The sequence below is a fragment of the Pipra filicauda genome, unplaced genomic scaffold (assembly GCF_003945595.2).
Source record: "Pipra filicauda isolate LSUMZ 115617 unplaced genomic scaffold, ASM394559v2 scaffold200_size1382263_pilon, whole genome shotgun sequence".
In the NCBI taxonomy this organism is placed as follows: domain Eukaryota; kingdom Metazoa; phylum Chordata; class Aves; order Passeriformes; family Pipridae; genus Pipra; species Pipra filicauda.
In genome coordinates this window covers 52,493-77,943 of record NW_024104311.1, presented here as the reverse complement: position 1 = coordinate 77,943, position 25,451 = coordinate 52,493, and the positions used below count along the sequence as shown (strand labels likewise).

The 25,451-nt window shown below is 36.8% G+C and overlaps 1 protein-coding gene across 3 annotated transcripts in view; it reads left to right on the top strand.

Annotated features, from left to right (window-relative positions):
- The window catches only part of TINAG (tubulointerstitial nephritis antigen), a 46,834-nt gene that overhangs the window by 5,786 nt on the left and 15,597 nt on the right, over positions 1–25,451 (top strand). For all 3 annotated transcript variants that reach the window (XM_027724317.2, XM_039380783.1, XM_039380782.1), the window contains 7 exons: positions 3,808–3,871; positions 4,891–4,980; positions 6,045–6,159; positions 11,057–11,180; positions 13,331–13,478; positions 19,577–19,757; positions 20,471–20,516. In XM_027724317.2, the coding sequence (XP_027580118.1) occupies positions 3,808–3,871; positions 4,891–4,980; positions 6,045–6,159; positions 11,057–11,180; positions 13,331–13,478; positions 19,577–19,757; positions 20,471–20,516 (768 nt within the window). The remainder of the gene's footprint in view (positions 1–3,807; positions 3,872–4,890; positions 4,981–6,044; positions 6,160–11,056; positions 11,181–13,330; positions 13,479–19,576; positions 19,758–20,470; positions 20,517–25,451) is intronic.

Below are 25,451 nucleotides of genomic sequence, written 5' to 3'. Positions count from 1 at the left end.
TTTTGATCCAGCGTAGCTTTCCTGTAGGACACTATTTTTCCTGCAACAGCTCAGGTGAAGGAATAATTGAAGGGATGTGGTTAGAACAAGAATTTCTGACATATTTTAGTTCCTTACTAGTTAGTTTGCATTGTGAGTTCCTCTGGCACGACTCTGAATCTAATTTTTTTTAGAACTAGAGATTGCAAAAAAATGATCTGCAGACAACTGGTCCTTCCTTGGCTCCTGCATAGGCCAAATCTCTGCTGGTGAGCAAAATCTGGTATTGTGGATTTTAAGACTATGTAGCTTCTTACTGTCAGTATCAAATCTGGCTGAAAACATACCAAAGCTTCAGAAGTCTAAAATCAACAAAAATACTACCATGACATTTTAAAATTAACTGTTTCTTTGCAATAATTTTGCTGCTTGCATTCCAGCATTCTTCAAGAGGCTGTGCTCTTAGCCAGGCATAAATCTGCAGCCAAAATGTGATAAGTGGGAGCGACAAAAATGCTGTAAAACAAATTTGATTTTCCAAAGTGTTTCTAACCATCTAAAAGAATGTTCTGTGATTCTATGTAAATTAAGACATTTGTTTCATATTTATTTGATGCAGTTGTGTATATTATTTCCAACAGATCATGGGGTTGTTGTTGTAAGCTCTACATAAATATGTAGCTGCATTTCTGCTCCAGAGTTGACAGCCTGCCAGTCTCCTTTGGCAAACTGTCTCATGGAATTGAATCACTATACAACCTGCAGCAGTTTGCCATTTGGGCACTGCCTTAAGTCTACCTCTCAAAGGTAGAAATGTAACAGAAGGTTTAGATAAGGCAGTAGGTGAGGGGTAATATTTTTACTGCTTTCTTAATCCAATTTTTTGCATTTGCGTTCACTGTTTTGTAACTCCTGGGCTGTACATACCTACCAGAGGTAACAATTATATTTACTCTATTCAATCACCTTTATTTGTCCTATAGATGATGTTATATCACTATTTTATATGTCATCTCAAAAAAAATCCTATTTTTCTGATGTGTAAAACGATAGAAAGTCTGTGTTTTTTAAAATCTGTCTATTGGATATTTATTATATACATAATTTAGAGGGTAAAAGGAGAATAATAAATCCAAAATACAGCAAGAAAAAAGCAACAGACAAAACCAAGTCTAAAGGAATTTTCTTGAACAGGAATGTCTGAGAAACTGGAAAAAAAAAGGAGAAACAAAAAGGACTGAATGCCTGAAGACTAAGCAAATTAGGAAACTTATTTAGAAATTACATAAGTATATTAGCTGACTTTTAGCAACTGACACTACACATCTGCCTTAGGCTAAGAATTATTTAAGTGCCTGAAGACCATACATGCCAAAGTACTTTTTATCTGGAAGATTCTGATCTTTTGGTTGCCTGTGGTTTTGCTTTCAGAACTTCCTGAGTAATATTTCTTTAAATAAAACAATAAACTAAAGTGTTTTACATGGGCTGGAATGTACAGCAATAAAATTGCTCAATGCTTTATTTCTGGATCCCCACATATTCACTAACTTGGTGTACAGTAGAAACAAGCTATGCTGTGACTTCTTCCATGCACCATGCTGAGGTCATGCACTATGCTGAGGGCTAGTCTTGATTTAATTATGTAGAACTGCTCTGACTTTGCCTTTACAAGTCCACTGTTCAGTATATTTCAATGGTTTTTGTGTGTAGTTTCAGAAGAAAATGCACATTCCTGCCTTAGGTACCAAATAGAAGTTCGAGATTGTTTTATTAGTAGTATTTTATTGTTTGCTGTTAGAACAACTGTTTGAGTTTTATCTCTGGACTGTATTTATTAGTTATTTTGTCTTTTTGTTTCAATTATTCTGATGGTACAAAAAGCCCTATCAGAATCCACACACTGAGACTCACTCTGTCAATGATGTAAAAGTGACATCCAGAGAGTTTGCTAATCACTTTAATGTGAAAGTCAGGATCTGGCCTTTGAGGGAGTAAACCTGAAGACATTTCCCTGACAGAAATGCTCACATCAATATCAGAGGCAACTGTAGTAAGAGCCGTAATGCTATCAGAATGCTGGACTGGGAAGGAAGTCACCATTAATCAAATACTCTTCTTTTCAATCATGATTTTCACATCATAAAATCCTATTTACAAAGTCATTAAGCTATATTCAAATTAATTAATTTCTCACTTAATATATTAATGTTCGAAAATAAAATAAAATATTCAGGGCCATTCGTGTTCTCATGTGTCTTTTAGCTTAGATATCTCTGCTCTCTGCCACTGCTGCTGCAGGCAGCACTCCTGGCCTTCTAAATATTAATTTGACTAGGCTAAAGAAACTTCATGGTGTTAATCTTTAATTCCCTAAGCATACATCATTAGAAAGCTGCTTCTGTACTAGTCTAGGTTTGCATCTTGGGCCAGCAGAGCTCTAGTGAGGCTCTGTCTTGTCACTCAGATGCTGCATCAATGTTTCTTTCCCTCTGTATTTTGGAAATATCTTGCTTGAGGCCTCCTTCCAGCTACTATCTGATGCTGACTTTGTGGCAGACTGTGACAAACTGAAACTTTGGTAACTTGCTTTGACTATTCTCTGAAAAATACCTCAGATCTTAGCTGAAGTTGAATTAGAGCAGACACTTTGGGCCTCAGACTGCTTAGGTGGGATTTATTTCACCTATATCTGTGCTAGCTACCAGTCTGCCGAATGACCAACAGGGAAGGAAAGACACTTAGAGTTAATTCATCAACTCTAGTCTACTTCTGCACATTGTTATAAAATTTAATGGGGCTTAGAGTGCTTATTTGTCTCCTGCCAGTGAAGCAAACATATGTGTATGTCTGGGCAGACAAATTCCAGCCCTTACCATGAGAAGGGGATGGCCTTCCTTACATTTGTGGTGGGAAAAAAAGTGTGATATCATACAAATTTGCAAGTCAACAGTATGTTACAGTTTAAACTTCTTAAAAATGGAGAAGAAAGGAGTACTTGGGGATTCTGATTCCAATCCCTCCCAGTGGGGGAGGGAACATGATCTCTGTAGGCTCACATGTCAGAACAGGCTGGAAAGCAAAGACCCATGAGATAAATGTATAATGTTTGTTATTGACTCAATCTAAAGCCCTTTGCAGGCATTCTGAATCTTTCTTTTACTGGAACTTGACAATCAAATGCACTGATGAAACAGTTTATGTGGAAGACCTTAAAACACACACAAAAACTTTTCTCAGTGAAGTGTTATCAAAGAAAAGAAGTAGAAGGGACATATTTGTTTGGAAAAAAAATTACTCAGTTTAGGATTTATACTGGGTTTTGGAGAGTGTGTGAAACATACATTTGCCTCGAAATAGAATTGATCTCTCTGTTTTTCAAAGAGGAGTTATCCTGGCAAGGAAAAAAATATAATAGGTTTGGAATATTCACTAGGTTTTTAAATTCTATACTGGAAAAACTTATTTCTACTCCAGTTGCCAAATAAGACATAATTTTTATTAGAAATATTTTCTTTTTGTTACTGGAAAATAACTTTATGTGAAGAATTATTTTTTTTATTTACATGTAAGATAGTATATTTTTCAGTGAGTGTTTTGAATCTGATGCTGATTTTATTTATTATGAATGATAATGTATTTGGTAAAAAATTCAAATACATTAAACTGTCTTCATTACTTGGAAGAAACTGGAAATAGATATTGCCAACTTTCAACTCAAGCATATTTCATATAACAAATTAATTCAATAGTAGCAAGGTTTTTGAGTAATTCACTTCAAATATTATTTTTATGTCATTTTTACTCATCTATATGTTATTTTGGCAGGTTGTTATAAAGACGGCCGATATTACAGAGAAGGAACATTAATTAAAGACAACTGCAATTCCTGGTAATGTTTCAGAGAACAGCAAATTGAATTTTATCTAGCATATGTCATGAAACAGGAATTAAGGTAGAGAGCATCCTTAAATTCACATTAAAGATGTAATCAAATCAAAATGGCTGGAAGAGCAGTGCTAAATATTAAGGTTTTGTAAAAGTAAATTACAGCCAACTTAGAAGAATGGCAAGAGGGAAACCAGGCTTTCTAATCAAGATATGAATATTAGACTATTGAAATCTCCTCCTCACTAGCCTAATTCTGTTCCTGCTCAGTCAAACCTGAGTCAAAATGGTTTCAGGCTAACTGGTTTCTGGCACTAACCCAAATGCACACAAGACAAGAATCATTAAAGTTTGTGGGATTATTCCTCCAGTGCTTTGCTTTTTTTTTTTTTTCATGAGTAATGAGACCTTACATTATTTCATAAGGGAAGGATATATAGATGTATATTTATGTAGGAAAGGGTTGAACTTTCCTACATCCCTTTCTTTGCCTTGGGACAGGAGCAGACAGTGCAGACAGGGGAGCTCAGCTGCCAGCTGTGGCAGTCAGTTGCCTGAGCTGCCTCCCTGCTTTGCCTCTTCAAAAACCAGCCCTGCACCTCTAGTCCCAGGGCATCCCAAGGGGCTCCACCAGCACCCAAACAGGGTCCTTGGAGCAAGGTGTCTATGGCCACATGGCTCCTTTCTGGGTTTCCAGAGTGAAACTTCCTCATAATATCTCAATTTTGAGGAATTCAACATCAACAATACAGGATGTTGCCTTTTTCCCCCGGTTTTGTCTCACAAAGAAGGAAGCAATATTTTTCAAATATGACCTTTCCACAAGCTGTAAACTTTCCCACCTTGTTCCAATTAGGATTCATTAGGTAATGAAACAGGAAGAAGTGGCATTATGTTTTCATAAATACTATGTGACAATTATATTGCTTGCACTTTTTTTTATCTATCTCCCTTCTGCTGCTAAAGTGCACATTTCTCTTTTGACAATTCATTTTTTGCTCAATGATATTCTTGTCCTTTCAGCAAATGTTTCAACAGTCTCTGGAAATGTTCAGCAGATGTATGCCTTGTTCGCCAAGACTTAATTCAGGGCATCAATTCTGGCGATTATGGGTGAGAACCCTTTTATTTTAAGGTTTTGTTATAAATCACTGTATTACTTGCTGTATGTATGTGCAAATCACAAGTTATGCAATCCTCCCTGCCCCTTCCTTCTCCAGTAACATTACAGCAATTTGACAGTAAGTGCACATTTCTGAAACTTTCCTAAATAGCTGGCAGATTATAGAGTTTTAAATGGAAAGATACTGAAAGTCTCGTGCTGGTAAGAATTATTGTAAACATCTATCTAAACATTCTCCAGACTTAGAACATTTTTTTTCTCTCAAAACGCAATTTACATCATCTTCCCTTCTTCTTCACTTTACTTATTACTTGGGATAGATATATAAAGTCGTTTTTTCTCCTCCCTTAAGAGCATTATTCTACATAACAGGACTCTAGGTAGTGTTGGAAGAGGAGAAAATGGGCCCAAAGAGGACCAAGAAATCAGAACTTTGTGGGGCTTGTTTTTCTTGCTAAAAGTCTCATTTCCCCTAGCTAGTGCACAGGGATTAGGGACACTCCAGTATTGGATCTGTGCCTTGGGAGTCTGCTGACTGTTTACAGACAGAGATACAGGGATTGCCTCCCTATGATCTGAGGTGCTAAATTCAACAATGAAGCCTGCCCAGATTTCAAGCTGTGATGAGTGCTGAAACAGTTTGTACTTCATGGGAGACATTCAAACCAACTGGATTAGGATAAATACCTAAATAAGGCACCTGGTGCCCTTAATCTCTTTTTTGTTAGTGGTGAGCAGTGAGGTTTGCCATAGGGTGGTTAAGCCTACCTGAGATATGACTCAACTTCTCCAGGTGCTTGCGTTTTCAGTGACTACAGGGAGACCAAGAACAATGAGACTTCTCCTTTGGTCAAGATGAATCCCATCTCCTTCATACACAAGCATGATAGAAGAGAATGCTCTCCCCTGTAACTCAGTTCTTATCCAATAAAAAATTTCATAGTGTTCCAAATGGATGTTTTTGCTAGTTGTACTATTATAAAGGAGCAATGTATTAATTTGAATGATATCTCTAATGTGGGATTTATTTGTTTGTTTTTTGTCTGTGAGGAAGATGGAAAGCTGAGAACTACAGTCAGTTCTGGGGAATGACATTGGAAGAAGGTTTCAGAAAGCGCCTGGGTACCTTTCCTCCATCTCATTCTTTGCTGAATATGAGAGAAGCTCCAGTAAGTGTCATGTATACTTTTTTAATAACTTTATCACAATGGAAAATAAATGTGGACGATTATAAGAGTATGATTCAGGGTTTTGATATGAAATGCTCCCATGTTGTAGTTCCCAGAATAGTTCTACAAGTCATAGAGTGTCTGGCCCTATTGATGAAAATTGAAAAAGGAGGAGCAAAAGCAAATATTAACAACTATGAAGCTCTGCACCAATATTAGTTTATCATTATAGTTTACTTTAAGATGGCTCCATACTATCCTCTCCATTTGCTAATAGTTGAACACTTAGCTGTAACCATAAAAAAGTTCATTAAGGCTAACAGCTAAGACTAAACATAAATATTTGACAGAAGCTGTGAAAAGTTTTTTTGGGTTTTGAACAAATGAAAAGAAAAATTATGGGAATCGTGACAAAATGAAGTGATTTTCTGCTACCAACTTTTTAAATCTTTTTGCCATGGCCATTTTCATGACACCTAAATTAAATTTTGTATCATTTATTTATGCTCAAATTAGTTCTGAAGCAAAGCAAATATACTTTAAGTTATGTAGGTAGGTTAAGCATTTTAAGATGCTTTGGACCAGTTAGTTTCTTTTTTGAAAGACACAATTTCTGGAAATCATAGACCATAAAAAGAAAAACTAACTAGCTCACCACAGTGAAATTAGAAAAATTGCAAGTATAAACAGGTGTTTATCTTTGGCTTCTATATGGTTCAGACAAGTAATGCCATTTAATTATCTATTAAAAGTCAATTGTTGATCCTTGTATATATGTTGTGGCAGAAGGGTTTCACATCATGGAAGGCCATGTGAGGACAGCAGTGCAGAGCTACTAATTGGCAGGAAAGTTGGGAAAGAAGGGTATGGCCTCTGCAATAGTTTTAGCAATTTTAACCTTTTTTCTTGATGCAGACTCATTCTTTGTCACACAAATATAAAAATACAATTTTCTTCACTTATAGACAGCTCCATATCTACTGTCATTGCACAATCCAACAGTTTCGTAGCATGGATTGAGCTTACCAGGTGTACATCAATAGATTCTTCCAACTGGCAAAACAGCAGCAGCCATAGAGTTCATTTCCAGGCATTTTTTAAGACAAGTATTTTAACAGATTTTCAAAGACTCTTGACCCTTCTTCTCCTTCCATGAATAACTTTTTGTCACTGATATTTTGCGAAGCATACTATCACAAAGTCCTAAGTGATAAAAAACTATGAATTTGGGTGAAAATGTTTCTATTAAGCTTTGCCTGTCACCAGGTGACAATGCAGAACGGAGTAAAAGAGATATGAATAATGAAATTCAGAAATAATGACTTTTTAATATTTTTCAGGGACACTTTCCAAGCCTTAATGGCTTGACCTTTAAGTGACTTTGTTGAGTACTGATTCATCTGCAGGCCAAAGTACTAGTTACTTACTGTAGATAAACTGGTACTAATTAAATGTTTGTGCATTCTCTGGGATTATTACTGCCTTTCCTATTTTGCAAGTGAGAAAACTGGAAGTCATTTGCCCAAAATCACATATTTAGTTGATAAAAATGTTACAATTAGTGTTCGGGAGTCTGGGGCTTTTTTTCCCCCTTTAAATAAAATCCATTTCTTCAGCATGCTGCTGATCTACTATTTAAGGAAAATAAGATGGCTTCTGGTACGTAGAGGCCTGTTGTTCTGATTATTTCCTACTGTTTTTGGGGTAGCACTGGAAAAAGCATTTTTGTGTAGAAGGGGTTCCTTACTCAATTGCATGGAAAAAAAATATTCAAGAATGTTCAGCCTTTGTGTCTTAACAACTTCACGTCTACAGCCCAATCTTAATTCTCAGCAGTGTTGAAAAGTTTGGATGTGGAATAGAGACTTTTTAGTTGTTTCTTTGACTGCCATATCAAACTGCAAATACAACTTCATAACATTAATTCAAATTAAACAGTGTGACAGAGCTACATTTCATCTTAGAGAAAACACGAGCTTCTTGAAGTTGCTCATAGAGCTTTTAAAAGCTCTGCTATCAACAAAAGACTAAAGCTGCTCAATAAGGTGATGCTTATGGCAGGGAGGGAAGTTTAATATGGTGGCACTTTAGAATACCTAAAAAACTATATAGAGCAAGAACTTAATCTGAACTGAGGACTCTCTGTTGCAGAGTACGGTTAGACCTGAACATAGATCAACAGCTAAATGCACCACTAAAACTCTGATTCCTGACAAAGCTGAAGCTCCTCAATCTGAGAAGGCATTTTCACTGCAAAAGACAGTGTTACCATTCTTGAAGTTCAGTGTAGCACAAGAATAACCACCACACCTTTAAAACACACTGTGACACGTGTTTCATGGTATTCTGTCAGTACATGTCCTGGCAAGAATTGCAATGGTCGGGTCTGCACCCCCCAGCCACACCTAAGTGCCATCTTAGAAGAAAATGAAATACATAATTCAACAATAAGGTTGAATTTTTCATTAAGTATCAAAGAACTCGTAAAGGCAATGTGAAAGTAGAAAAATATACTAGCTGTTCCACTGATATATGTCTTTTCTTAGTAAAAGACCTCAGCAGTGGTATTTCTCTTGCAAACTGAAGGTCATGTATTCCCATTTTGTCTTCACAAAGCAAGTGATATCTGGAATCTTTTTCCTACCTTAAGAAAAAAAATAAAATTCTTTCCCTCAGAAAAACTATTTCCACATTTGCAAATTCAGTTATCTTTGGCCTTTTTTCTCTGATAGGTCATCCAACCTTTCTGAAGAAGTCATAGTTGAAGTTCGAGTGCTCTTTTATGTCCACTTACCTTCCTGCTTTGGCCAGGCTGCTAGGCTTCACTGCAGAGAGTACATATGAATGTTTAAAAATAGTTCACCAGTCATTTTGCTGATTGCCTTGTGCTGGCTGATGCTTGTCCATGGAGCATACCTTGAGAAACAGTGGCCTAGACTTAATATTTGTCACAGAGCAGCAGCGCTTCTCAATATCAGGGTAACAATTTTTCAGACAAAAAGGCAATGTTTCTGGCTACAGGTCAGTCCTGGATTTATAAATGACAAGGCTGAGGGTTAATGAGGGATTTGTTCAGGGATTTACAACATGAGGCTAATAAATACATTGGCAGTAGTTCAGGAATATATAAAGTAACACATTATCACACACTGAAGATCTGTTTAGAATTTTGCTTTTCTCAACTGCCTCATTTGTAGCATTTTAAGCAGCCATTGCCCACATAAGTATGCTAAACAACATTTACCAAATTTTGCTTGTTTACTGGTTGGTAGTGAATAGTCTTATCATGTAAATGAGATTCTGTTTGTCTGGGATTTCTCCTACGTGTTTAATCTTCAAAGTAAATCTTGAGCTTGCGTCTGCTCACTAAAAATGAACATAATGATAATTTACCAAGTTATTCTTTAAGATAGACTAGACAGCTTGCAGTATACTTTAGTGGATTCAGCACTCACAGCCTGCATCTAACCTAGTGAACCTGGAAGCACTGGGTCTAGGCATACACACAGGCTTATCAATCTGCTTGTTGGGGCTGTATCCCAATCTAATGTCAGATTGATTGTACCTGAGGTACAAGCTTCTTTTTCCTTACCCACTTCTCAGCTCTGGGTTTTCTATGGCAAATCCAGGTGTACAAGCTGTATGGAGGCACTGCCGTTACACAGTGAGTGCAACAAAGTGATCTTGGTACAGGCAAAGTGGTAACATTTGGTTCCCCAAAGAGTTCTGAAATAATTTGAAAGAGCTGGCCTCAAATGTTTCAATCATCTTAGTAAAAGGTATGTAGTTTTATAAATCACATAAGCAATTTAGAAAAATGGTGCACCAAGGATACCCAGAATTAGAAGATAAGTAAATTGAAGTAAAATAATAAAGGAATTTGAACAGGATAGAAGCTATTGTGCTTCAGGGTTTCAGCCTGCTTATGAGAAAGAATCATCAGTGAGCGTTTTGCTTAGGAACAGATTATCATGTTTTGTGCATTTTATTTCCCTCTGGAGTTGATGCTCTCAACAATTTTTTGAGACAAACTGTTTGAATGGACTAATAATGCAATTCTCTTTGGCCATTCCTATTTCCCTTCGCAGCAAAATCAATCATTCCATAAATTTCATCAGGTGAAAAAATGGGTCAATGGCTCTGATACATTGAACACAGAACAGACTATTAGCGGTTGTACCAGATGGTTCTTGCATATGCAAATATTTATTCAAAGCTTGGAGGACTTTGGAGGTAGACATAAATTAAGGCTGAGAGATGAAGGTGCCAAAAATGGCTGGCCAAATGGCTTTAGTGAGCAGACTATGAATTCTCATCAGTTTAGAAATCTTTACAAAGTTTTAATCTCCATCAGATTGCAAAACAGAAGGAAAATCACTGATTTTTGTTCTGTAGCGAGAATAAGTGCCGAAGATTGAAAAACCTCTGTGCAAAAGACAATCCAATGATACACTGTACCAATGCCTCTCCCATAGTGATTAAAATTCCCTACCTATAGCCACATGTCAAGGAGAAGAGGGTAATTGAACTTCACAGCTATTCGTAGCAGAAGGTTTTTCTTTCCAAAAATTCCAGCTGGGTCATACTTTGCATATTTCATAGAGAATTGTTGTTTGAGATAAAAATCCGAGAGGAACTGGACAGGTTATTCAGGTTGGCAGTCATGGAGCTCAGCTTTCCAGCTCAGCTAGTGGAGGGCCAGAACTCCACTATCTCTCATAGGGGTTTAGCATCCAGCCATGGGGTAATCACCTCAGAGTTGCTCAGGAAGCCACAGGTGTCAAGGCTTTAGGGTTCCTCAATTCAAAAATTTAGAATTTTATAAACAAAATTACTGTAAAATTTAATATAAAAATATGAATTGAAGCATATACAGATCTTCTACATTTTGCTTTAGGGAAAGTCACTTCCAGAAGAAAAGTTTCCTGCCATTTTTTCAGCCACTTATGAGTGGCCTGAGTGGATTCACGATCCTTTGGATCAGCGAAACTGTGGAGCATCCTGGGCTTTTTCAACCGCAAGTAATATGAATATTTTCTCCCTTTAAAAGTATCACTGATGTTAGATGTGTAAAGTGAATAGTAATTAAACAATTTCAGCTTGCTTTTCACTCTTTATTAACAAGTAGAAATATTTGAAATTGCTGCAACTTTCCCTGTATGTTGTCTCAAATTCTTAAGAAGTCAATCTAAACTGCAGCTCTTTGTTTGATTTTCATAAGATTGCGTAACATAGGGAGAATTTTTTTGTGACAGAAAGTAGAAAATTAATTGAGTGATGCACTTTATTGTAACTAGTAGAGTAGCTTTTTTAACATAAAAATTCTGCATCCCTTGTCTGTGCAACTACATGCTTTCCTTGAAATCTTAAAACAGGTAGGCTTCAATTTCTTTAAATGTATTTATATATTTCTGCATTTAACAGTTTTCAACCCTTGCTTCTCAAATAAATTTGGTATAATATTTTCAAATTTTATGAGAAGAAAGGCCCTGAAACTGCTCAGATATTTGTGGAAAAAACAATCTTTCAAATTCTGTGAGCAATGTCAGTAATGCAATTCAACCTCATGTGCTACAACCTCTGTTTTTATGAAAAGTGGACACAATTGTCACTTTCACCAAAGAAGTTAAAAAATCAGCTAGGTACATTTTTCTTGCAATAAATCTCAGTGTGTATTGGGATATATAAAGCTAGAGAAAAAAATTATGCAATCAATCTTTATGACTTAATTTGGCCAGTGGGTCCTCATTGGTGCAGGTTGCTGCAACTGCTTCTTTAAATCACAACAGTAAGAGAAGGAAAGGAGCATTTAGGCCAGCTAACCCCAGCTCTCTATAAAAGTCAGACCAAAAACACTTTTTTCCCTGTCCTGTCCACTGCAGACCAAGAGAGCTTTTAACAGCTCTACTGACAGATTACTGCGGAGATCACTGAGGGAAAGACTTCCCAGATATTATGTCTAAATTTTCCCTTTCATAAGTAAATCTTTTAATTTTAATTCATTGTTATTTTCAAAGCTAAATATTATAAGATGCCTTCCCATGTTGATTAGCTGCATCTAACAATTTTCAATTTTTCTTCGCAAGATTAATTGTTGTTCAATGAATAGAAAACCACTACTGTATAATTTTTCTTATCATGAGTAATTTCTGTAACTATTCCAAAACTATTTACTAAAAGACTCTTATACCTATGAAAATAAATTCATCATCATGTGACAGCTCACAAAAGCACAAAACACAATTGTCACCTGCCATGAGCAGATTCACTTTTCTGAAGTCTTGCCCAAAATTCACCAAAGTTAGTGTTGATTTTGATGGAGCCTTAGATTTCAAGATATTTTTAAAAATTTATTTTCAGGTTCAAAATGAGGGGCTAAAAGTAACAAAAATATAATTTAATCACAGGTAATGACTGGGATTGGGGCTTAATGGTTGTTTCATCATCATTCGATAAAGAAAGTAGAAGTAGGTTAGTTTCAACCACAACTTAGTTAACCTAGGCTGCCTTTAAATCAGTGCATAAATATATAAGTACTAAGAATTATGACTATCTGATTGAATTCAGACATCTAAGATGTTTATCTCAGAAGAAGAATTTTGCGGGATAAGGGAAGAAAGTACAGAGAATACTACATTTACACTTTAATATGAACATGTCCAAATATTCTTTCTAATGAAACCAATAGATGTCTCCAGTCTTGAATTTTCTTCTTCAAAAGACTGTTCATTTTTGCTTCCCCCCCCCCTCAAATAAAGAAAAGAAGGGTGGAAAAGAAAGTGAAGAGATTTGGAGACTCAGCTGCAGAGAGGTGGGGAAGTATTCACATCTTCTGCTGAAGAAAACTGGATATGACTGTGCATTTGCAAACATCATAGAGACTATCAGACTAAATTATGTAAATATCTCATTTGATTTTAGATATGTGGGACTTTACAATAACCAGTAAATCTAGAGATTTGTAATATTACAGCAAAGTTGCTCATGATGCTTTGCAGTTTCACAATCTTCTCTCTTGAAAGTCTCTACGGATTATATTGGTATTGTTTAGTGAAGATATCTGCACAGGCAGAAGATATTGGGATTGTATTTCAGTCCTTTTCCACAATGACGAATGTGAAGTTGTGAGTAATTATTTGTTTTTTATAAAAGAATATTTATTTCAAAACAGGTGTTGCAGCAGATAGAATAACAATTCATTCCAAGGGTCAGATCACAGACAACCTTTCTGTTCAGAATTTGATCTCTTGTGATACCAATCAACATGGATGTAATGGTGGAAGTATTGATGGTGCTTGGAGATATCTGAAAACACATGGGTAAATATTTTATCTAGCTGTTTGGATTATTTTAACTTGAAACAGTTGCTTAAGTTACAATAAGACAATACTGTAAGTGGACTCAAAACGTCTGTGGTTCTTGGGATACAGGATCTTCATGTTAAACAACCTTGAGTAAGCAGCCACCTGCATGAGACCACATTGTGAGTATTCAAAAGAATCAAACATTTTTTCTCTATGAAGCAAATTGTAATAATCTCATCCCAAGGTTTATTCCAGAATGCAACACTCTATCAAGAACTATACCTAGATCCTTCTTCCTTCAGGTCAGACTAAGCAAAGTTAACAGCTGTCAAAGGCCACACGGAGAACTAGAGACTTTTTAAAAATGGCATAAAATCATTTATAGACTCACAGAATGATTTAGGTTGGAACTTTTGAAGGTCGCCTGGTCCAATGTTCTGCTCAAAGCATGACTATGAAATTAGAACAGACTGTTCAGGTCATGTCCCTGAACACATTTGGAGTATCTTCAAGGATGGAGTATCCACAGCCTTTTCTGCAGCAGGTCACTTTGTTTGACCACTCATGGTCAAATACTTTTTTCTTACATCAGTATTTTCTTTGGTACAACTTGTGACTGGTACCTTTCTGCTTTTCACTGTGCATCTCCAAGAGTTTTGCTCTGTCTCATCAATAGCTCTCTTTATGTAGTTGATGACAGGAATTAGATCCTCTTTTAGCTTTCTCTTCTCTGGGCTGAACAAGTCCAGCTGTCTCAGCTGTTTTAGTTCCAGTCCCCTAAGTGCCTTCCACTGGACTTACTCCGTTTATCAGTGTCTTTCCTGGGGATTACATAAGTGAACATATTACTTTATCTGTGGAGTAGTAATTTGAGGGGAATAATAATTTTTCACAATGTCTTGGCTATGTTCTTGATAATACAGCCTAGTACTGGTTGTCCACGTTTGTGAGAGGGCTCACTGCTGAGCTACATTCAGCTCTCTGTTTCTCAGGACCTCATGTCCTTCTCTGTAAAACAGCTTTCTACACAGGCAGTGCCCTGCCAGTACCTGGGCAGTTCTGGCTCAGAGGTGGGATTTGCCATCTGTTTTTGTTGAACTTTTTGATATTTCCGTCAGCTCATTTCTCCAGCCTATTAACACAGCTATGAATGGCAGTTGTGCGTACTAATCACTCATCACCAGTTTTGCATTCTCCACAAACTGGCTAAGGGTGCCTTACATCCCACTATCAAGATTGTTAATAGAGATGCAAAACTGTTGCTTTTGTGTTAACTCCTGAGGAATGCCACTAGGAAACAGACACCAGCCATTTTGATCTGTCGACCTTTCAGCATACCAATTCACAACTGTACTTGTAAGCAACTTATCTAAGCCAATAAACTAGAGGAACACCACGGGAAACTATGCTGAAAATGTTGCTAAAGGCAAGGTAAATGATATCTACTGCTTTTCTTATTCTCCACGGAACCAGTCATTTCATCATGGTCAGATCATCTCATCATCTCATCACTACCTGTCATGGTAAATCTGCATTGCCTTTTCTTATTCAACTCCTTAAAATTTGTATGCCTGGAAATGGCTTCTAGGAGAATTTCAATAACCACATTTTATATACCATATAATTAAATTCTGCTGGTTTTCACATTACCAGAATATTTTTGTCCTTTCTGTTCTATACCAAAATCAATTTCCTCTCTTGTTTTCATGCAATCTTATCCCTTACTCTGTCTTTAATATATCTGAAACTGGCAGACAGAGAGATCTCAGGTGTGCTCTCTGTCACCTTTTAATTTAAGTAAAAAACAAACAAACAAACAAACCATGGCAAGAGCAAAAGAATGTCAGATGTGATGCATCTTACTTGACAAGGTGGCCTAGGGATCCAGATGAAGACCTGTCATTCACGTAGACACAGTATACAAGCGATCATTCTGCTTTCTGCAGGTGTAGCAAACTATTTCTGATCTGACAAAGATTTCATATTGTTATGGGGAGAGTTTATGTCAAGCACTGCTTGATCTTTCTCTCAGGGTTTAAACCCTAAACTAGTTTTGATCTAGGTTTTGAGTGGGAGACCCTTTAGGTGAGTGATTCTATCCAGCAAAGGCCACTCAGCACCTCATGGGGGTAAAGGCAAAGGCCTTATTTATGAGAAATGAAAGTTCTAACTTGACATTTTAACTGTAAACACTTTTTAACTGCAATAATTTTCTGTAACTAGAAGAACAGTCTCCTTTTAATCAGTAGCTCATGCCCTTAGGAGAGTAATTACAACTCTCTCTCACTGGTCTGTTTGCTTGCCTGTTAAGGACAGGAGCTCAAGAATTGACAGTGTAGATAAAAGAAGAGGTGAAGTTAGAGCAAGTTATTTTTAGAGGAAAAGCTGTAAAGAATGCAGCAATAGGACAATCTCCTAGTCTTCTATTCCCTCTGACTGTTATTGCTCTATGGGCATAACCACCATGAGGCCATAATAATAAGATTCTTTCTATACCAGCAAATAGTAGTATTTTTACCTTAAGCACTGTAGGTAATGACACAGCCTGTTCTGCAGAGGCAGTTTAAGTATAAAAGACTTAGCTTATTTTTATAAGGAAAGCAAGGCAGGCTGCGGCTATATGAGCCACTTCATTATCCACCTAGCTGTACCCATGCAGGAGCTTGTCCTGGTGTAAATACAGTAGCAAGAAGATTGACCTGACTAAGCAGCAGTGTAACATTCCTGGGCAGAGCAGGCTTTGTGACTGATATAAGCCTGGAATCACACAGCCACAGCACCTCAGCTCACCATAGCACACCTGTGAACTGCCTTTTCACCTCCACAGTCCCAAGTACTTCCTTGTGGCTCAGCCTCATGGTATTCACCAGCCTCTTTGCAGGTGACTGTCTGAGTAAAGAATCTGAAGGGGAGTTTTGAGGTTCGTTATGAATTTTTTTGGAAACTATCTAGATCTCCAATAAATCTCAACAATACAAGATTGTTTTCTTAGTAATTCGTTAAGCTTTTTTTTCCCATGGAGCTAGCTCTAACATGTACAACATCACTGTGCTATGACAGACCTTTACCTGCTACCCATTCTTATCCCCGATCATTGATTTGCCATCAAAGTGCCACATGAGAAAGTATTTCTACTTATGTATTTTTATAAACGTTTCTATATCCTAATTTTCTTTCCTCAAGTTCAAATGATATTTCAGATTCTGTTCCAACAGTTCCAGACACAAATTAACATCTCAAGTGAAACGTCCAAATATCTTTGAGAACAGATAGTGGAAGAACACAAGAACAGCTATGCTGGGTCTGAGCAAGGGTCCATCTAGCCTGATATTTTGTCTCTGACAATGGAGAAGAGCAAGTAAGATCAACAACAACAACAAAACTTTTTGATTCACTGGACTGATAATTGAACAATTTTTGTAGCTAAACTCCCCAATGCATAAGTCTTTACCTCTGACAATTAAAAAAATGAAAATTTATGGCATGAAGTGTCTTTTGAATGAGCCCAGTTAAATAGTACTTGCTTCCTCACACTTTCAGGTAACTTTTATTTTTATGGACCATTATATTGCAATCATTTTTTGTTATCTCCATACCCTGCAACAGGGAGAAAACCCATTGATTTTCTGTGGGGGCTTGTAAATTTCCACAGCAGGCTTTCGATGCTGTTTTAAAGTTTCTAGTGTTCTGATTTCTGAAGTGTGCTTGTCTCAGGTTTTTGACAGATGTTCAGAAAAATTGAGTGCTGGCCTAAACTATCCCCAGTGAAATCAGCAGAAGACTTCCATAAAGCTCAATGTGCTTAAGCTAGTGCTGAGACCTGACTTTTCAGAATCACTGAGTACCTGATTAACAGCAAAATCTGCTATAAGTGGAGCTGAAACAATGTTTAACTCTCACTCTTTCTCTCTATCCTCCTTCATTAAAGAATAAATATGTATTCTATTTCTAATTATTACTGATTTTACGTATTTTAGTTACAAGCCATAATTTTTGTGAAATCAATGTTCTTTGAAAGCATCTATTTTAACTATTAAGGGAAATTAAAAGGTTATATTTTTCAAGAATGAGAAAGAAATGTTTCATTTTCAGGTAGTATAGAGGTTATACACTTGGATGCAAACACTGCTTCTAATCAGACTTTAACCTGATTTATACCTTGTACTTTTAGCAGTTGCAGGGTATGAGAAAGATATTGCTGTTGTTTTTTTTGGCCAACTTACTAATAGCACAGTCTCATGTTTTGGATTTCTTTTTTATCCCACAATTCAAATATAAAAATACAATAAAAACACAAAACCTTTCATGAGATTGAACACATAAACATGACTTCAGATGAATTCTGCTAAGAATGTATGAATGTAACACAGAATTTTCCTGCTTCTCCTTGGATCCTGGTTGTTTCTAATATTATTTTCATATATGTGCATCTATATTTGTGCACATAAACGTATCTACATCTATTTCTGTTTCGATTCTATGAGTCTTCCAGCAAGGTCTTCTCTTTGAAGTATTTTTATTGTTTACTGTTGTGCTGGTGCTTCAGCACATACAAACTCATGTTTCATCAAAAAGCTGTTAAATTATGTTACTCACAACTGCAGAATTTATGGTTGGTGCAAAGGTGACTATTAGTTCAGAATGAGTAATCATGTCTGGATTTCCACACAGCTCCAGTGTGCTACTGTATTTTTTGGTGCTTCACTTCTGTTGACATAGAAATAAGACTCATCCTTGCAGAACCTGTGAAAAGTCCATCAGGACAATCCAACTGAAAGAAGAGGGTAAAAAATCCCTACTCCAGGAATTAATTTCTCCTCTGTTGTCTCCCTTTGAGGTGTCTCTAAGTATACTCGAGTAATAGGTGTCATACCTTTGTTTTTACTGGACTACCATCACCTACTCCTGCCCTACCTATGCTAGACTGTGCTCTGAGGACTGTATTTGCTCGTCTTACCTGCCTTACAGGCCTGATTGCACTCAGTAGTAATCCTGTATTTCTTTTGGAAATCTATCATCAGTGCTGAATAGAATAATTACATATAGAGATAAATAGATTTTATAAATATGTATAGATGTGTACTTATATAAACCAAAGATTTACTTCTACCCGGCAGTAGAAACACAGCATAATAAAAGTTAAAACTGAGTGATAAAAACCTCTGTGTGTTTGGCCTAAATACTTTCCATTCTTCATTGAAAATCTGTGAATCCAGAACACTTTCAGATATTCGGAAGGGATTAAAAGGGTTTGTCAGTGAGCAGATTGAAGACCTAAGCAATAACAGCCTAGCAACCTTACAACCTTAGGTGGATAATCCCTTTTCATCTAAGCTGAATTATTTTTGAAGCTTGTGGATGTATGTGATCTAGTTTGGGTAGAAAGGATTTGGTAAGAAAAAGACATTTTCCTCAGGATCAGTTTTTCTACCACCAAATGCTAATGGGAAAATGCTATGTCTTATTCAAAATAGCTGAAACATATATGGGCTACTGACAACTAAGTATATGTAGGCAAACATAATTATACTCCATATTGTGTAGGAATAATTTTCTTTTCCTCAGATTCAGAAAGTTTAGTATAATTGATGAGATACTTAAATACATACGCTTCTTATAGGACTGCCTATTTTAAAATATTCTGCTTCACTGAACTATTTAATTATGCTCTTTAAAAAACGCTACTTATAAGCTTCCATGGCATTAACGCAGAAATGTTTTGGAAATACCTAGCAGTATTCCATGCCCATTTCACAAGCCATTTTTGCCAAATGAGTCCCATTGACAACACTGGTAATTTCTTGATCTTATTCCATGTGAACTTTCATGCATCACTAATGAGATGAATGTACCAGGTGACAAGTGCTAAGCCACTTTTTCTGCCCTATGTCTCTTCAAAGAAGGGTTGGGAGAGGACTACTCTAACTGAAACTTAATCATAAATATCATGTATGTGAACTGAAGGAAATGCCAGCCAGTCGAAGATATGAGTCATTCACACTTTTGAAGACTATTACTTGAAATATGACAGTTGCAGAATAGTTCAAAGCTTGACATAAAATGGCAAAAATGTTTAAGCAAGTTTTTTTTTTTTTTTTTTACTATCTGGACAGGGTTGTATCCTATGCTTGTTATCCATCATTTTGGAACAGTCACCTGGGGCCATCAGCTGAAAATCACTGTTATGTGTCAAGTGAATATGGAAAAAACTATACAGATGGGCCATGTCCCAATGCTTTAGAAGAATCCAATCGGTTATACCGGTGTGCCTCTCACTACAGGGTCTCCTCAAAAGTAAGTTCATGGTGTGGTGTTCACCTACTGTCTCACTTCTTTTACTCCTTTGGGGATTCAATATTATCTAGCATATTAAAATATGTCCACTTTACTTCAAGACTAGAGCTGTGAATTTTCCTTTATGTTGTCTTTGTATTTTCATAAGAGTTTAAATTCTTTACAGTTTCTCACTTGTACATCATCTCTTTAAAGCTGATGCTTTGTGGTCCTATAGAAACTGGAGATAGAAAAGAAAGTTTGCAGTCATCATGGTGCATTAGTGCTTCTTAAACATGTTTCTGAAGCTTTTGTTCATTTGGTAAACCAAATATTTTCTAGCTGAAATACAAGTAAAATACTATATATAAGTACACTTTGATCAACATAACTGGTCTACTCTGGCCTCCAATCAGGAGATCTGGAGACACACCATCTATAACGCTGCTGATGCCTTTGAGAAAGCAGACAGGATCACTCTCAAGGAGAAAAGACAATGCAGAAAGAATCGTGCCTTGCAGAATATACCACCTAAGGAGTCTTTCTGCTGTGCCTTTTGCAACCAGATGTGCCTGTCTCGTATTGGCCTTTTTAGCCACCAGTGCACTTGTAACAAACGTGGGTAGAGCCCTTCCCAAATCTTCATTCGTGAAGCCTAGCCATGATAAGTACACTATTTAATAAATGTATTATCTTCCCTTGCCCTTTCTTCTGCTGCTCTCACCTCCTCTCAGGAAACTGATATAATGAAAGAAATCATGGACAAAGGACCAGTGCAAGGTATGGTAAGTTTGGAAGATGATAATGTTATTGAAGTAATTAGACCATGGAATGACCTTTTATCAAAATATTAGAAAACACAAATTACATGCCACAGCGAAGAAACCAGTCATATGCACTGTAGTTCATCCAGGGACACTTGGTGTGCAAGTAGTAGCCCTAAAGGCAGTACTACTGCACCAGAGTCTGTAAAGAGTGAAATGACCTTAAGCTGGATTTGTCGAAACTTTGTGCAAAATCTATGTGCAGGAAATGTGGTTTTTTTCAATGACAGTTCATCAGTCACCAATGAAATAGCAATTTGTGGCTGTGCAGAAGGAATTAAATGTTAGTCAAGCTCTGCTGTCTAGGTCTGAGGTTGATTTCCCCACAAGGAAAGGCCAACCCACCAGGCCTGCTCTCCTCTGATAGTAATGTTACAGGATATGGGCCCTCTAGCAAGTCATTCAGTACTGAAATATCCCCAGGATTTCCTATTTCAGAGCCCAAATGTTGACTGTAGAGGTTTATGAGTTTTAATTTTTTTTCTGCTGAACTCTGCAATGAAGATCCCTGATCTCTTAGAGGTCAGAAATAAAGAGACATCAGCAGTGAGTGAGGAACTGCAAAAAACCTGTTTACCCTGGATACTGTCCATTTGTGGCAGTGGATGGTGCTGGAGGCAGGTGAAAATGCAGGTTCCTGCTCACACCTCAGGCCCGTGTAACTAGAGAGGTTGAGGGATGTGGGGCTCGGGATGATGGAGAAAGGTCATAGTGCAGGATGTCTGCCTACACTGGGTGGACCAAAGCATTTTATTCAGGGGATTTCTGCATATCTACTGCCTTTGATTATAAAAGGTTTTATCATAATCTCCAATTTATAATTCAAATGGTTTTGATTATTAGATAGAATTCATTTTCGTGCATGGAGTGGAAATGGCTTCTTTAAGTTCTTTATGTGTGCGGCTGCAATTAATCTGAAGCTCAGACTTACCAAGAACAACATCATCAGTCATTTTTTTGTTCTGTCCAAGTTTGTTTGCCCAAGGAATATATTCTTTCCCACACTGCGTTTGATCTAGATGCAAGGACAGTAATTTCTGCTATGTTTAAGAAAATGAAAAAATTAAGATCCTCGAGATAGAATTTCAGACATCTCTTGAATATCGCATTCATAATCTGCGTATACACAGTTTGCTGGATTAATCTCTTAGTGCTAAGTCTTCTACATAAAATAATCAATATTCAGCCTTCTGTTAGGATTTAACCACTCAACACTTCATATAATTTTTGAAATGTCAATGCTTTTCATTTATTGGGTTAAGGTAATGCTGTATGTAGAAAAATCAAGATCTAAATAAGAACATATAACTCAGAGTATGAGAGTATGCATCACTGAGTCAAATTACTTTCCTTTTTTTTTTTTTTTTTGGCTATAATGTGATTTTTAAATGAGTCACAGTTGCTACCCAATAGTTTGTCACTAAATTCTCTCTTCTATCATCCCATATTACAAATGCAACCAGGGTATAAATCTAATTGTAAAACCATATGATACTTTTTTTTCCAAAACGTCCTGCAAATGATCTTTAAATACTGAAGGAGATTTTCCATTATTCATTCACTTGTCATTCTTCAAGAACTTACAAATTGCTTAGGGCCAATCTTATCTAATGTACTAGGTAATGTTTAATAGCTGGAAAGATCCAGCTAAATCCTTTAAAGATCATGATGTCAGTCATACTGTTTAATGATTAATGGACTTTGATTTTTGGCTATATTCAAAGTTAAGAAAAAATATTTTTTTAATAATTTTGAAGCAGGAGGTGTAGAAATGTAATTGAAGATTTTATATTATACAGCTTTCAAGTCAGAATGACAATTTCTCTCAACATATGTTATTGTCTTATATGGCAGAGGAACTATGCAATTAGCATTTTCAGATGCAAATGATGAAATGCTAGTTATTTTAAGAAATCCATTTTCCAATAAACAAAGTGAAATTTTATCAATACTTTGAAAACATTCAAATTTAATATTGTCCATTCATCTTTTTTTTTTTTTTAATGAACTTTAGGAAATAGTTTAATAGTTATAGTGCTGATGTAGGAAAATTATCCTCTCTGACACAGTAGTCAGTCTCAATCAAACGAAAAGCTTATTGCTTGCACATTGTTGCAACACATCAGCGTTTGGACCCCACAAAACTTATTATTTCAGCTATCATGATCTTGGGAAAAAAAGAGGACTGTTTAATTTGCTGACATAGAAAACGATCTGCAGAAGCACTCAGCTACATTAATGTATAATGCTAAACTTTGTGTCCTTTTGTAGCGACTAGTTTTAGTATCTTGTATCTTTGCATGTCTAAGAGATAAATCCTTATTGAAGAATTTTATGCTGTATCTATATGTATAGATCTGACAAGCTCAGCATGACTGAAGTAGGCCATGTATGAACTACAGTCGACCTTATAAAAATTGCTACCTTTTCTGATTCATTAATAACCAATCCATTCATTTTGGAAAATGCAAAATCTCTTCTTTATGAGAGGAAAAAAGTTAGCTGGTGGACTGTGATCATCTCATCCTGTCCAAGTCACAGTCTGTATCAGGACAAATCCACTGAATAAATAAAAAATATCTCAGTGCTAGATCTAGACTTGTCACCTGTCCGTCCACCCTACGCTTCATGCACTCAGACCACTCTAACTCCAGAAACTGTACTATTATTTAGCTCCTTATTGCAAGGTATATAGATATACATATACGAGTATATACATTCACACATAAACAAATGGCTGTATACATACACATGCAATGTATATATAAATATGGATGAAATTCTCTCACATAGACTACTTACTGTGGAAACAGGCTTCAAATATTTCTACTTCACTTCAGTGGAAATAATTTATGCATGATATTTCTCCACAGACAAGAACATGTCTTTTGATTTGGGGCACAGGTAACATTCTCCCCTATGCTTCCAGTTGAAGGCAGCAACATAGGAAGAATCAGATGGGCTGAGTCTATTAATACAGGGCTACATGGCTGGTGTCACTGCCAAAATGTTGGCTTTTTTTGACAATGGAATCGGCCTCAGCACTAGGCATGCTGGTATCAGACAGGACTCATCTTTCCCAGAGAGGGAGGAGAGTTTTTGCTTGGGAACTAGCAGGGCTCATTGGCAAAGCCTTAAGCTAGATGTGACTGAGGAGGAGAGACAATATCAGGCTTGTCCCTGGCAAGGTGTGGGGTGAGATACAAACCTGAGGGGCAGGATACTAGTGAGGGTCCTCTGCTGGTGACTCTGAAATGTGCTGGCCACACTGGAGCACACTTGCAGTCATATAGAGATGAGCCAGTGACTCCTGAGGGAACAGAAGCCAACAGGGAAACACCATCCCATTCCTGGAAGTGTTCAAAGCCAGACTGGATGGGACTCTGAGAAACCAGGTCTAATGGGAGCAGATGTCCCTGCTCATGGCAGGAGTTTGGAACTAGGTGATCTTTAATGTCCCTTTCAATCCAAGCCATTCTATGATTATACAATTTAGAGTTGCTAATAAAGAATAGATTGTTTTCTGAAACTGAACATATGGACGCTGATTTCAAGAACAATGTGATTAAGAAATGAAACATCTTCTCCCGTCTCATCCTGATGAGTCCTCCCATGGGAGAAGTGAATTCCGTAGTATTTGCATTCAACCCCTCCCTTTGGCCAAGGTATAAAAACAAGATCCAGGGACGCCTCGACAGTAATTTTTTGAATGACATTTCCTTCACTGCCCCTGTGATACTTTCACCTGGCCTAAGGCCAGCAGGAGTCTTCACCCTTTCTGTTCCTTTGTATCACTTTCAAGATCTCCCTCTGCAAGCTCCTCTGCAGCTCAGAAACCTGTACAGGTGGCATCATACACAGTGGGACAGGGACATCCACAGGAATTAAACTTCTAGCTCTGTACATTGGTGAACCCAGGGACAGAGGGAGGAGGGGAACCTTTACAGAGATCTCTAATGGAGTCCTGAGCTTGCATCTAGAAACTAAGAATAAAGTTTGTGCTATTTTCCAGTTGGTCTGTGACTGTCAGAGAGTGAGCTCTGGTTTGGCAGGCAGCTCAGCAGAAGCTGTAACATTACTAATTTGAAGTATTTAACTTTTTTTCTAATTTAACTGATACAACTGTCCCTCTGACTTGCCACCTAGGTAGCATCATGGCTGTTTATTCCCTGAGTCTTGTTATCAGAATACAGTTTTTTATGTGAATGACCTCATTAGCAAGGTACATTTTTATCTAGGCAAATGGCATCATTTCACCATGTTTTGAGAAGTTGTCTTTCATCCCCTAAAATTTGAGACTGTCTTCTGTTTTAAGCTAAGTATGATAGAGGCCAAGATATTGCAAAGATACTTAATTTCCTTCAAGTTTATGAAAATATTCATGTAGGAAAAGGAAATTTGAAAGTGGGCCGGAAAGAAAAAACTGTGGCATGAGCTCACCTTACTGGATACTGCAGATCTATACCAGACACACATGTTATAAATGCTCCAACCACATAAAAAATGGTCAGTGAAACTTGTGCTTTATGGCACTCCCAAGGTGCAAGATTTTAGGAAATGGGATTTCACTAATTTTCATGTCCAAGCTGTGTGGCAGATAAAATCATAAGCTAAAAAATAAGTTAAGTTCATATTTAATGCTTCTGATTCACTGGAATCTAAAGGTAATGTAGACATGAAAAATATTTTCATTTCTCTGGATCTAGCAGCCCACCATAAAGCAAATGGTAGTAAAGTGGCAGAATAAATGTGGAAAAGAAACCCAGAACTGTTTTTTTTAATTAAAAAGGGAATGATACTCCTATGAAATAATGAATAGACATGAAATGAGAGTTGTAATAGTTGTAATCTTCATTCATTTGCACAAAATTTCCAGTTCATCAGCTCTTTC